At 43.4% G+C, this 14,194-nt stretch overlaps 1 protein-coding gene across 2 annotated transcripts; it reads left to right on the plus strand.

Annotated features, from left to right (window-relative positions):
* LOC8058632 (coiled-coil domain-containing protein SCD2) lies at positions 1,401-13,721 on the plus strand. Of its 2 annotated transcripts, none has more exons than XM_021461563.1 (16): positions 1,401-1,983; positions 9,010-9,149; positions 9,653-9,731; positions 9,890-9,931; positions 10,030-10,092; positions 10,588-10,637; positions 10,718-10,745; positions 11,033-11,107; positions 11,190-11,300; positions 11,405-11,465; positions 11,715-11,950; positions 12,119-12,188; positions 12,352-12,393; positions 12,552-12,592; positions 13,072-13,198; positions 13,369-13,702. In XM_021461563.1, exons 1-16 carry the CDS (start codon positions 1,612-1,614, stop codon positions 13,485-13,487), a joined length of 1,656 nt encoding a protein of 551 aa, XP_021317238.1. In that variant the 5' UTR covers positions 1,401-1,611; the 3' UTR covers positions 13,488-13,702. The 2 variants fall into 2 exon arrangements, with proteins under 2 accessions (XP_021317238.1, XP_002449559.1); XM_002449514.2 differs by lacking the exon at positions 1,401-1,983 and adding an exon at positions 6,952-8,315 and having other exon boundaries at positions 9,014-9,149; positions 13,369-13,721.

Genomic DNA, 14,194 nt, shown 5'->3' on the forward strand with positions numbered 1-14,194 from the left:
AGGTGTTTTTTATCCGCGGGTGGACAGGTATGGGTAGTATACACCAACACTCGTACCCGTTATACCCGATGGGTATTGAATTTTGTCCAATAACATATCTATAGGTAGAAAATTCACCCGCGTCAGGTACTCGTTTACTTGGTACCTGTTGTCTTCTTGATCCAAGATCATGAAATCTGTCTCAACATAGGCACTCCTTCGTGGTAGCGGACCGTTTGATCAGGTAGCTGAGCACCTCAGTGCATGTATACTTCTAATACAAGTAGAGATGCCTATGTTCAACAATCTACTCGACTTGCATGTATACTTCTATTTCTCCCATACCGCAATCTAATACAAGTAGATTGCTGAATTGTACCAATTTGAGGTCTAGATCGTTATAATAAAATTCTATTTCTCCATCCCAAATTGTAAGTTATTTCAAAAATTTTAGAGGGTCAAAGTATCTTAAATTTAACCAAAATTTAGAAAATCATTATAAAAATTTATGACATTACTATGAAAATATAATTAATGAAGAACCTAATAACACTTAGTTGATATCATAAAGTTATTATATTACCATATAAATTTGGTCAAACTTGAGACACTTTGACTCTTCGACATATAATTTGGTATGGAGGGAGTACAAACTATTTATTCATCTTGTAATTGTAATGGTATTGTTGTAATTTTAACGATCTCTAAAGAAAACAGATTTTAGGATAAAGATGCGTGCCTACCGTGGAATCCTAAACTTGTAGGCTACTCCAATCCAATACATCCACATTCAAACTCAACTTCAGATGTGCACTTCTATGCTTATGGCGGAATCAGCAGCCCTAGCGTTGGCTCCTTTGGTCGTTAGCAAGCTCAACATCACAGAGTGCTCATTCTTATCTAACTGTGAGCAGTTGGTGTGCTTCATCAACTCCCTAGATCACTCCAATCCTCTTGACTGGAGAATAAAGCCTTTCACCCAGATCTTCAGTAATCTATATAGGGCCAACTCTTCAAAACTCCTTAAGATTAGCAGAACTTCAACTCCACAGCAGATTTCTTAGCACGTCAAGCTCTCAGTTGTCAATTTATAGGTCTTCAATCTAGGTGTTCTCATCAGCATGACTTTGCTTTATTTCTTAAGCTCTACATTTTATAGACTTGCACAATATCCTTATACTTACAGCGCGTTGCTGCCAATGAATGGATATTTATGATTGCTGTAAAAAAAAAGAAAACAGAGAAGCCATTAGCTGGTCCATGGTAAATAGTAAGCCTCGTTTTGATCAGCAAGTCCCAAAAGGGACGGTGAAGATGCACATTTGCTTCGCTCAGCGGTCATTAATTGAGCACTCCCCTCGAGAAATATTTTATCAGCCTACTAAAGCCAAGACAAAACATTATTTATTTATATATTAAAATTCGAAAGCACAGCATCCTCAAAGTGCAGCCCTTTGCTGCAAGAAGTAACCTCCATCTAGCTCTAGACGCCCCGCGCGCGCGCGCGCACGCGAAGCACTCCGTTCCCCTCAAGCGAGAGCTCGAGCCGATTGAAGCCGCCGTCCAGGACGCGCGCCGCACGCACCGGTGGCCGTCCTCCAATCTCCATCTACCGGCGCGCGCTAGCATCGCATGGACTGGCGCCGGGCCGGCAGCCCGACCTACGGGCGCCGCCGCTCGGGGGGCGGGATCTACTCGGCGCCGGCGTCCCCGGCGCACCCTCTCGGCGCCGCCACGACGACGGCGGCGTCGCCCGTGCACCCGCTGGCGGCGCGGTCCAACTCCAAGGCCCGCGCGGCCGCGGCCATGGCGCACGCCATGTCGCGCGCCGCGGGCCCGCGAGACGACGACGCGGACCGCGCCGGCAGCAACGGGATGATTAGCCCCCGCCGCGGGAGCGCGTACGGGTACGTGTACGGCGGCCGGAGCCCGCTGCACGCCGCTGCGGCCGGCGGCGGCGGCGGCGGGGCCAAGGACAAGTACTTCGGTTTCGCTCTTCCTAAGGTATTTACTCGATCGCTGCTAGCTAATTACTACTACTGAATTAATTAAGGACTCCTGTAGAAACTTGCCAGATTTTCGCTGGCAGTTTTGGATGTGTTTCTTCGTGTTTTTGTCGCTTTTTTGTTTGTTTGTTTTACGCTATATTTTTTTTTGTCTGTTATTCGCGTGCGTTTCGATTGTCATCTCGTCGTCGTCGGAAGCTGGAACACCATCAAAACGTTGGTACCTTTCCTTGGCGTATTGGACACGAGTAAGGAAGAAACGGAGGTCGTAGCAGTACGTTTGTACGTACGTAGATGCCAAACTTTGACGAGGATTCTGACGCGCCCGTTGCGTTGTGTAAACTTGAAACTAACTACTCCCAGCTACACGCAAAATAAAAGCATGCAGTGCAAAGTGCGCGTTTTTACTGCGATGTATACATACTGTACAGATAGGAGTAGTCCGTCAATCTAGGCATTATTATTAATCCAATTAATCCACTAGTACTGGTCAATCCCGTGTTGCATCTCGCATGCAGGAGTTGCTTCTTGTTGCTGAAAGAAACATGACTAAATGTTACCGAAGGTGTAAACGGAGTAATTTGCTCAACAACTAGCGGTATTGTAGCGCTTTCATTTGTTTGTGACAAATATTATCCAATTATGAATTAACTAGAATCAAAAGATTCACCTCGCGATTTTCAGCTAAACTGTATAATTAGTTTTTGTTTTCGTCTATATTTAATACTTCATGCATGTGCCGCAAGATCTTGAAAACTTTTTGCTTTTCCCCGCGCGTCTCCCGAGGCTGACTACTGGAGCCTTCGACTGCGGCGGTGCGGCCACGCGGCACCCGCCCCCGCACTCCGATGCCTGCGTGCATGGATCCATGCATGCACGGTCAACGCCGCCCACCAATGCCTGCGGCGTAGGCTTCCCTGCCGCTGACCTTGCTTCCCGTCGCTAGTGTCCACACTGGTCGGTGGTGTGGGATCGAGACGGCCGATCGGGCCGAACCGGCCGCTCGGGCGCTGGGCGGGCACGCTAGCTGCACGTGCGACCACGAGCGGCCGGGCCGGCCGGTCGGTCAGTCAGGTGTGGATCCGGCGGCGGCTGTTCAGACTACACTGTGAGACCCGGGTAGCTTCGTAGAGTAGCATGCCGCTGCCGGTGGTCAAAAGGAGCGGACGAGAAGAGCCCACCGTGTCAGAGGGGTCGAAGCCGAAGCCCAGCTCTGATCGATCAGAGATCTCGATGCGCCTGCTACGCGTTAAAAAATTGAAACGGCCACTCGACGGTAGGTTATATATTAAGAAAATGTTTTTGTATTTAAAATCTATATTGACAAAAAAAACACAAGATGCAAATAGGATCAGAAAAAACGAACTCTTGGCAACCTAGTTTTCCCTTTTTTTTTTAAGAATATCTTGGCAACCTAGGCCTTGTTTAGTTCGCAAAAATTTTCAAGATTTCCCATCACATCGAATCTTTGGTCGTATGCATGGAGCATTAAATATAGACGAAAATAAAAACTAATAGTTTATCTGTAATTTGTGAGATGAATCTTTTGAGTCTAGTTACTCTGTGATTGGACAATATTTGTCAAATAAAGCCGAAAATGCTACAGTAGACAAAAACCAAAATTTTTACAAACTAAACAAGGCCCTAGTACTGTCATATACTCTAGTCTGCGAAATCATCAAAATCAAAATGAAAGGAAAAAAAAAGAAATAGACACCAACGTGGGTGCACTTTGCATGATATATATCTCCCTCCCTCCCTCCGGACTTGGGCCACCAGCCCATTAGAGGCCCTTCAGGCCCACTTCAGTGTTGTCATGGATAGCTTTAGCTTCTGCTCAACGGCAGAGTATTCAGCTTGCAGAGCACTCGCTCGCCAACGTCACTGCTTCTAACGCATTCTTCGTCATCAAGGCCTTGTTTATAGTTGCTGTCCCAAAAAAAAAATCGAATCACTGTAGTATTTTTGTTTGTATTTGATAAATATTATCCAATCATAATTAATTAGGCTCAAAAGATTCGTATCGCAAATTACAGGCAAACTGTGCAATTAGTTTTTATTTTCGTCTCTATTTAACGCTAGATACATGCGTCTAAACATTCGATGTGGCGAGTAATCTTGAAAAGTTTTTAGTTTTTTGGAGGAAGTAAACAAGGCCCAAATCAAAATATCCTAAATGTCGCTGCTTTTACAATTATGCATCGTATGGGTACAACGAAATTTATCAAAGCGAATTACGCCTTCAAATAGACGTGATGCCAACTACGACGTCGTTTTCTCCCTAGCTGGAAAACAACAAGCTGGAAACCATTTCCGTGCCAAGATATATCTACCGCCAGTAATTTCTTGAGGAGATGATTTACGATTAGACGTGTCTGTTTCATCTTTTTTTAAAAAAAGTTATATATTCTGAGTCCAGGGCATGACGGGGCTGTTCCATTTGATCGGGTCCACTTAGCAAGCAGCCAGCGTTTCCCAGATATCCCCTCCCCCTTGACGTGTCAAATCGAACGAGATGATAAAAAATAAAATGTGGGAGAAAACGACGTAGTAGTTGGAGATAACTGGGAGGAGGATAATTGTCATAAGATGAAAGAGGACTCACGTAAAGGAGATAACTGTCATAAGAAAATGACATGCTCAGATGGAATGAGTCCACGGTGTAGTCCGTGCACCTTGCTCATTCATCTCATTTGTAACCTTCCTATCACATTTCAACCACCACCGACAAAGGTGAAAACTAATCCATTTTGGACCCCTCCCTCTTCTCTACATCGTCACAACCCTGTTGGAGCCAAGAGTGAGAGGTCCCACCATATAGCTCTAGATTTACTAGTTAGCTTTTAAATTTCTAGTCTTCACTCCGAGTGATACACACTGAGTAGTTACTCTTGGCTTGTCGTCTTTGCTCGACCTATGCTAGCGTCTTAGGGGAAACACACAAATATGTGCGCATTCTCGCATATGTGGCCTCTACCACCTATATGGTGATTAGATTTTAAGATGAAGCCATGGGAGATAAGGGTGATTACAATGCGTCCAACTTCTAGCGTTAGCATCCCCACATCATCCTTTAGTGCTAGAGGTCCTCGACATCTTTTATCGCCTCACATGATCCATGGAATAATTGAGGTAATTATTAATAAAAGGAGAGTTATCCTTCCTTGAAGGGGTTTTAGTTCGATGCAACTCATGGGGTGATTGAATGACTTTGAAAACAACATTGTCCATTGAGCATGTTGTTGGGCAATAGGGTTGTTGACTGAGTTGATCTCAAGCACTTCATGGTCAACTCTACCCAACATCCACATCATGTCGTAGATGGATTCCACTACCGGCTCCAAGAACCCTTCCAACTTTAGCTTCTTCAAGCGAGACCCTTCTAATTCTACACCTTTGGAACCAGCGAACGGGGAGTGTTCCCTCTGGATATGGCATGGTCAAATTCTTTATGTTTCGACACATGGTTGGTGCATATATTGTGTTGGGTAGTGCCAAATTGTGTGTTTTTGTTACTACTTGTTAACGTATTTATGCTTGTATAAAATTCTCTAAAAAATGACTCATTTGTTCTATTATCTGAAATTAAGTTTGAGCTAACTTTGACACTTAACTATTCATGCAAAATTTCAGCTTGCCTAGATATAGCCACCTGCTTCATCACCAACTTTAAAAATGAAAGACCACTATTTTTTTTCTCAAAAAGTTAATTTTAGGTGGTTATATGTATTTGGAAGGTTTGGAAAAATCTAGTTGGGTGGACAAGAATTTGTAGCACCATATTTGTACCATATTTGCAATAATTTAGAACACCTATATATTAATCGCCTAAACTAGGTGATACAAAGTATGCTCCATCTACAGTCGAAGTTGACCTCTTTAGTGTTCTGGGAGGGCTGTTTGGTTGTGCTTCTAGGGCATGGGAATTGGTATGGAGCTTAAGAAGATTGGGCAAGTTTTTGGGTGGTACAAATTATGCTCCATCCATCATTGACGTCAGCCTCTGTAGGGTTCTGAGAGTAAGTGTTTGGGTTTGATTTGCGCTTCTAGGACTTGGAAATTGGAATGGAGCTTAAGGAGTTTAGGAAAGATTTAGGGTGATACAAATTATGCTCCATCCTTATGGCTGACAACGACCTATTTAGGGTTTTAGGAAGGGGTGTTTGGGTATAATTTGTGCTTCTAGGACTAGGAAATTGGAAGGGAGCTTAAGGAGATTGAGCAAGATATGGGGGTCATACAAATTATGCTCCATCCATGGTCGACGTTGACCTCTTTAGGTTATGGGAGGAGGTGCTTGGGTCTAATTCGCACTTCTAGAACCTAGAAATTGGAATAGAGCTTAAGGAGATTGAGCAAGATTTGAGGTGATACATGCTTGATCCATGGCCGATGTCGACCTCTTTAGGGTTCTAGGACAAGAGTGTTTGGGTCTGATTTGTAGTTCTAGAACCTAGAAAGCGGAATGGAGCTTAAGGAGGCTCCGAGCATTGTGGGGGGGAAAGGGGGGGTGTCATTGATCGTGATGATGAAGGATAGGCAATAAGCCATATGAAAGATAGTGGAGAATAAAATAAATGTAAGCCCAATCATTGACCGTGATTGAGCAAATGTTGAGTACCATGTAGCCTCGTCAAAAAATGTTAGCTTTATGGTAATAAAGCTGGGGAAACCTTTTTTTTAAAAAAATGTAGCCTCGTCAAGAGGAAGAAGATGAAGTAAAAATTCAGAATCGAAGTTTTAGCATCTCCTATAATTTCATGTTGTAACTAAAGAAATGTCACTAACATAATAAAGAGAAAAGTCACTAAAATAAATGGAGAAAATTACAAGGCAAAAACTACAATAATTAACAATTGGTAATTAATAATTTACAAAAAATCAAACGGACTAGTAGGGTGCAAACCGACGCGCACACCTTTCCCTTTCCAACATTTCCGTCCGCCCACCATCGTCGAAACGGCCAAAGCTCCAAATCCGCGGTTTCCCTTTCTCTTCCAACATTTCCGTCCGCCCACCATCCGAAGTTCGAACCCAAACGAGACACAAGGCGGAACCGAAAAGTCAAACTAAAGTCAAAGCGGCGGCGGTTAGGCGGCCACCCACCCCCAACGCCGATGGACGCGCCCCGCGGCGGCGGCGGCGGCCACACGCGGCGGCCGGGGATCTCCGGCGCGGCGGCGGACCAGCGCCGTGCGGCCGCTGCGCAGGCGATGGCGCGCATGGAGGAGATGATGCTCGCGCACGCGGGCGCCGCCGGCGAGTTCAGTATCATCCTCGACGCCCCTCTGCCTTCGCTCCAGCAGTACCGCCGCAACCCCGCGCCGCCGTCGGCTGCCCCCTCGATCTCCAAAACCAACACCTCCCCGCTCCGACGCGTCGCGCAGGGCGGCGGAGGACGCGACGACGGAGTCCCCGCGCGCTTGCGCCGCGACGGGAGCGGGCACGACGCCCTCGGCGACCCGGACACCGCCGCGCGCACCTCTCGCCGCGGCGCTGTCGACGGAACGGGCGCCGGTGCGGCACGACCGCGAGCGGGTGGCGCGCGCCGCGAGCGCGAGCAGGAGGAGACGGTAGAGGCGCCGGTGAGGCTGACGGACCCGCGGAGCGTGCGGAGGCCGGTCTCCCGCGGCGCGACGCCACCACCGAGGTCCACCGAGGTGAGACGCGCGGCGGCTCAGGAGGAGGAAGAGCGTGCCGTGCGCCGCGAGCACGAGCAGGAGGACACGGTGGAGGCGCCGGTGCGGCTGACGGACCCGCGGAGCGTGCGGAAGCCGGTCTCGCGCGGCGCAACGCCTCCATCGAGGTCCACCGAGGTGAGACGCGTGGCGGTTCAGGAGGAGGAAGAGCGTGCTGTGCGTCGCGAGCGCGAGCAGGAGGAGACGGTAGAGGCGCCGGTGCGGCTGACGGACCCGCGGAGCGTGCGGAGGCCTGTATCCCGCGGCGCAACGCCTCCACCGAGGTCACGCGTAGCGGCTCAGGAGGAGGAAGAGGAGACGCCGCTTCAGCTGCTGGCGCGCGGTGGGCGGAGCTCAAGCACGACGAGGCCTGCAGAAGTGCCGCAAGCAACAGTAGCGCCGCAAGCTTCAGAGGCCGTCGCTGCTGCCAGCCTGCCTGCCACAAGGCCCTCTAGTCGGCGGTCGAGGCGGGACGTCGGCGTGAAGCAAGTTGTGTCTGAGGTAGCGTCGAGCGTGGACTCCGACGTGGAGAGCATCGGGCGATGGAGCAGCCGAGGGAGCGACGACGGTGGGGATGAGGCAGTGTTGTTGCCCAGGCCATTGGCGGCAGTCGTCGCCAGAGACCGGAGCAGGAGCAATTCGCCCGCGATAAGTAATGTCAAAGATGATAGCTTACCATTTGTTATCTCAAGCAAATTGTTTGATATTGATACAACTAAGAATTTAGCTTCATCAAAGAAAGAAACAAGTCTAGAAAAAGTATCACTCTGTTTTGAAATGAGAAGATTTGTTTTAATTTTTAAACTATAAACAAATTTATACATACAAAGCATATGATATAAAAGGCACTAAAGAATGTATAGTTGCTGAAGTTGTGATTCGGGTCTGTTCTCAGCTTATTTCAGTAACTTATTTCAGTAACTGGTGACTGATAATTGATTGCATTGCTGTTTGTTATACTGTTTTTCCTTCTCTCACAAATTTTAATTCCTGGTAACACGATATATAGTTATTTAAAGAAATGGTACTGTTTAATTTGATGTTTCTTGCTGGTACATTCTTGTTTCATGCTGCTGCTGCTGTTTTGATGTTTCCTTTTGATAGAATTTATTTTTTATGCTTCATCTGAATATGAAGTTTTTTGTTTCCAATAGTGAAGGCGATAAGAGAAGTTAATTCTTGATCCAGACAATTACCTGTCCTTTTTAAATTTTTTCTGAAAATATTTCTGAAGAACTAGTCGCAACCTCAGATGCTGAAGCAATCCTATTGTTCTCAAATAATAATGTGTTTTCAGTTTGCCTATGAAACCGCGCACCTTATTTCCTCTGTCATTGTTTACCTAGTTAGGTCGGAATGGTGTGGACTCAGCTGCAGCGAATCGCGCACCATCAACAGGAAGGTCAACCTTTGCACCTCCAGTTGGCGTTAATGTGAGGCCTCTACAAGCTGTGGAAATTCCCAATGGGACACCTAGGGATAGAAGGTGAATTGTCAAGCTTTTTTAGATAATTCTCTTGGTATTGCATTGTCATATTGCCAGCACGTCATTCTATTAATGATTTTCTGCCCCAGTTCGTAGTTGCGACTTATGGTTTTTCTGCTACATATGTAGATTGTAGAATTTCATACATTGTACTTGAGAGACGAGCCACTTTCTTCACTTGATTGCATAAAAATTTTTATGTTCCTTTACAAATATTGCTTTGGAATGTCCTTCATAGACCCCCAATGTCTTTGTCTTGGCATACACAAGTGTGTTCCTATCTTTTTATATTTAGTTTTCCTCGAAAGTATGAATATTTTAATCAGAAAACTTTTTTCTTCTGTTAATGTTCATCATAACGTTGCTAATGTATTCATCATCGCATAGGAAATTAGTCTGACTTCCTTCTCAGTATGTTTCATCATTACTGATATAATTCTAGTCTATCTATAAGTAATAACGAGATTGCTGGGATTAACGGTTGATATTTCACCGTGCTGTAGGGCTGTTTATCCAGATCCCACTTTTGCCCAGTCCACACGGTCACGGGACTCACATGACAGTTCAACACTAACAGAAGAGGTCTGTTGCAAAGCTTACTGATCACACCTTCTACATTCTATAGTTTTCAGATGCTTTTGTACAGAACAATTAGTGAACTTACACAGGGCTTTCTTCAGTAATAGTAAGATAACATTTTCCAATTAAGAAATATGACAAATGCTGCTTTTGTTTTTCAGCTTGAAATGCTAAAAGATGAGAATGTAAATCTCCTGGAGAAGGTGCACTTTCTTACTTGTATTCTAACAGATTCCACGAATCAGAAAATATAAGTGTTTTCGTTTCATAGTAAACTTATGTAATACTCTTCTTAATTCAGCTTGGGCTAGCAGAAGAGAAACTTAGACAATCTGAAGCCCGGACAACGGAGCTTGAGAAACAGGTATTCTTTTTGGCATTTCAAGCATCTGGTATTACTGTCCCAGATTCTGCTTCATTCGTATTGTAAAACTTGATATAATCAATAGTTATGCAGCTTCTTCCAGAGATCTGAGATTTTGATACTGTGCTTGATGAGTTTCTCAACATGCATCATACTAATTCACAAAAAAAGCATCATACTATTGGTTCATAGCTTACCGTTTCAAGTGTTCAATCGGTATTTGTAGTGTTAAGATTGTATTATTGTATACTGGCACATAATCAAGAGGTTATACCAGCCTTTTCTAACAAATTTATTATAATACCATACTACCATTTTCCATAAGCGTAGGTTTTACGTCTAAATGATGCCTCTCCAAATATGAAAGCTCATTCAGTCTGGATTGAGTTTAAATTATTTGCTACTTCGTTCATGTGACCATTGTGATTGGATAATTTGATTATGTAGAGCACATATGGTATCCATTTTCAATCTTTGTTGCTGCAATATCTTTAGGTTGCTAATCTCGGCGATGGGTTATCTATGGAAGTAAAACTTATGAAAAGGTATTTGGAATGTATTTTTGGATATTTTACACATTGTTTCCCCTATCACATTATACATGACTTCCAACTTACGGATGCAGGAGGGAGGAGATGCTTGTAAGAAAGGAGGTACAGGTTTAATTTTGCATGTTTGTCTGTTTACGTTAATAGTGATCATTTGGATTTTTCTGAAATGGAACTGAACACATGTTAAATAACATTGCTATCCATTCTAGAAGTGTGATGAATGATGCATTAGAATTCCCTCATTTCGTTGTATGAAGTGGCCCAAATCCATGCTTTATATAATCTAAGTTTTGGTAGAATCATTGCTACTCTAGGAAATTTCTTCACCTGCTAGGTGTTACAAGAGGACATGATGTTCATACATATTTTTTTTCCTGATTTAAAAACAGCAAGAGATAAGAAAAGCTCTTATATCCAAGAATGGTAAAAGTGAGGAACTCACCGCTCTTCAACAACAGCTACAGGTAAGGTGCTAACCTATGCCCTACAATAAGGAACATTTTGAGTTCAACTATAAGTTGTCAATATTGATGTTTTCTGTTCTAGTCTGCAAGAGAAGAAGCATCTGCTGCTGTGAAGAAACTCAAAGAAGCTGAATCCGAAACACAAGAGTTACGTACAATGACACGCAGGATGGTCTTAAGCAAAGAAGAAATGGTTAATTTCTTCTATCATTTTTCCTTTTATCCAAAGATTCAATCAAGCATAAATGTCTAGTTGCTTGTGGAAGTGCTGATTTGAAGCACATAATTATTGTACAGGAAGAGGTGGTCATGAAGAGGTGTTGGTTAGCCCGTTATTGGGGCTTGGCTGTCCAATATGGTAAATTCAGAATAAGACAACCTTTTTATTTTGCAACGAATTCAACTGAATGCTGGTTTTGTTAGCATGTAGGGACTTATAACATCAGTCTCCCTAAAATTCCTGTCATTGTTGAGTTCACAGTAACACTGTTATGTTTCCTTAGTTTCTAAACTCCCGTCAGAAAGCAGTTACCGAATTCCCCTTAACGTATTTACTGATTGATGTATGCTTTGTTTTTTTCCTGAGTAAATTCTTGCAATTCTGCAGGCATCTATCCAGATATCTCAATGTCAAAACATGAATACTGGTCTTCACTTGCACCTCTTCCGTTTGAGTATGTAACATCAGCTGGACAGAGAGCTAAGAATGGTTCTGAAACAGAAAGTAATGGTTTGGAAGACGTAGACAAGCTTGTTCATGATTTGACTGTTACAGCAGGGGAAGGCAACGTAGAAACCATGCTTGCTGTTGATAAAGGACTTCAAGAACTAGCTTTCCTGAAGGTGCTTACCTTTTTAACTAGGCTTTCATCCATATTTATTATCCATATATATAAATTCAGCAGTTCTCAGCACCTTAGGTAGCCTGGTGCTGTAGATTTTCTAGATCAAACTTTGCCATTTACTTTTTTCTGTTGTCACTTTTCTGATGCTCCTAATTATTTTTTGGAGGTTGAGGATGCGGTACTTTTTGCCCTTGCCCAACACCATCGTTCTAATGTTGCTGGAGCAGCTGATCCAGGTTTCTTCTGTTGCTTTTCCTATTTGTTATTGATAATGTACCAAGAATACTTTGCACAAAAGATCATTATATTGTAAATTATCATCGATCAGTTGACATAATTCCTTTCTTGCCCATCTGAGAAGCTAACTCACGTTTATGATTTGTTGTTTCACGTATGCAGATATTAAATCATCTGGTGATGAAAAATTCACTGAAGCATTTGGTACTGTTCTCTCTCTCTATTTTCTGTAACCATCATATTAATAGCTAGCTATCTGAGTGATGTTCTTTCAACATTAGTTGGCTGGTTTGCTGTAGCATCACCCAGTGTCATGTTTGTTCTGTTGGGAAACATTACAAATTCTCAATTAAATTGTGCAGACTTAAGCAAGGAGGAAGAAGAAGATGTACAGTTCAAGCAGGTACTGTCCCCATTCCTTTTTCTCTGAGCCGGACTTAAATCAGCAAGTTGGTTAATTCTCTGCGAAGTTACTAATAAAATTCATTTTGCTTCATGGTGACTTCGTTGTCCCTTGTACGTTTATTCCTTTATTTATTAGTCTTGCACGTTTTAGTATATATGGTTTTGTATTTTTTTTCTGTTCCAATTGACTAGAACAGAATTTGTGTTGACTTTCAGTTCTCGGTTGTTGGCCTAAGGCCAATGTATTAACAAAAGGAAAAATGAAGTGTTATATATCATATCACAATTACAATCAGTTCTGTAGAGCAAAAATTGAGCTGCATGAGGATGCACAATATGAGTTACAGAAAAAAAGAAGTTCAATAGACCTTGGTTATATAACCAAAGGGGTATGACATGTCAGATGCCTAGATTATGTAAATGCTAATGTTCTTATGTGGTGACCGACTGACTGGTGACTCTGATGCCACTGCCCAGGCTTGGCTGATCTATTTCTGGAGGAGGGCTAAAACCAACAGCGTGGAAGAAGATATTGCAGAGGAGCGATTGCAGATGTGGATCGATCGACACGGCCAGCAACCAACGTCACATGACGCTGTGGATGGTATGTTTTTCCTGTTGCTAATTGCTTTCCTCCTTTTGCTGGTCTTCTTATATTATTATGCTTCTGGCTGGTGCCCCACTGAACATCGAAGCCACAACGGTGATTGTTGGTCGTGAAAATCAATCCGGCCAGAAATGACTTGTACCTTGAGCATTATTATATTCTCGCAGTCGAGCAAGGCATCCACGAGCTGAGGAAGCTGGGCATCGAGCAGCTCCTATGGGAGCTCTCCCGCCATGAGGCGAACCTCACGAAAGACGAACCGTCGGATGTCGAGGACCTGACCTAACAGCCTCAGCGGACGACGGCGACCATCTTCCGAATTGCAGTTCAGTCACTCATATATTTGTATATCATACAGAAAAGAGAAAACTGGGACATTGTAAACATTTTTGTGGTTTTGGTTTTCAGCTTTGTCACAAAATGGTTCATTGATTCTTTCCCCCCATGTACATAACTTCCACCCTACTTTTGTGTTAGTAAAAAGCAGCTTGAAGTGTGCAAGTGAAAGTGTTTTTTTTTAGAGAAGTGAAAGTGTTTTTGTGCGCATGGTGAAAGGCGTGATAGATAGAATGGTTGTTGATTGGTCAGCCGACTCTGCATATACTCCCTCCATATAGAATTTAGAAGTCGTTTTGGACAAGATTTGGGTCAAATATTAGAAATATAAATCATCAAAGACTTTTAAATTATTGAGTTTGCAAATGTGAAAATTATATGAAAAAAAATTGTCTTGAAAAATACTTTCACAAAAGTATACATATATCATTTTTTCTTAAATATTTTTTAAAAATAAGAGGTTAAAGTTATGTTTTGTAGACAGTGTCGCTGTTCTAAACAACTTTTAAATCCTATACACAACATACATTTCAACAACAGAAAGGAACAGACAGATCATATATATTCTGGAGCCACATGAAGAACATTAAAGCAACACTTGATTTGTCTAACAGCAAGAACAGGTGTCAAATCAAACCTAGTGACGCACTTGCAGTG

This window comes from Sorghum bicolor, chromosome 5 (assembly GCF_000003195.3).
Source record: "Sorghum bicolor cultivar BTx623 chromosome 5, Sorghum_bicolor_NCBIv3, whole genome shotgun sequence".
In the NCBI taxonomy this organism is placed as follows: domain Eukaryota; kingdom Viridiplantae; phylum Streptophyta; class Magnoliopsida; order Poales; family Poaceae; genus Sorghum; species Sorghum bicolor.

Coding starts and splice junctions, on each gene's coding strand:
- LOC8058632 (XM_002449514.2), top strand. CDS start 7,103: ATGGACGCGCCCCGCGGCGGCGGCGGCGGCCACACGCGGCGGCCGGGG. Junction 11,301..11,404: donor TCTTAAGCAAAGAAGAAATG/GTTAATTTCTTC, acceptor ATTATTGTACAG/GAAGAGGTGGTCATGAAGAG. Junction 11,951..12,118: donor AAGAACTAGCTTTCCTGAAG/GTGCTTACCTTT, acceptor TATTTTTTGGAG/GTTGAGGATGCGGTACTTTT.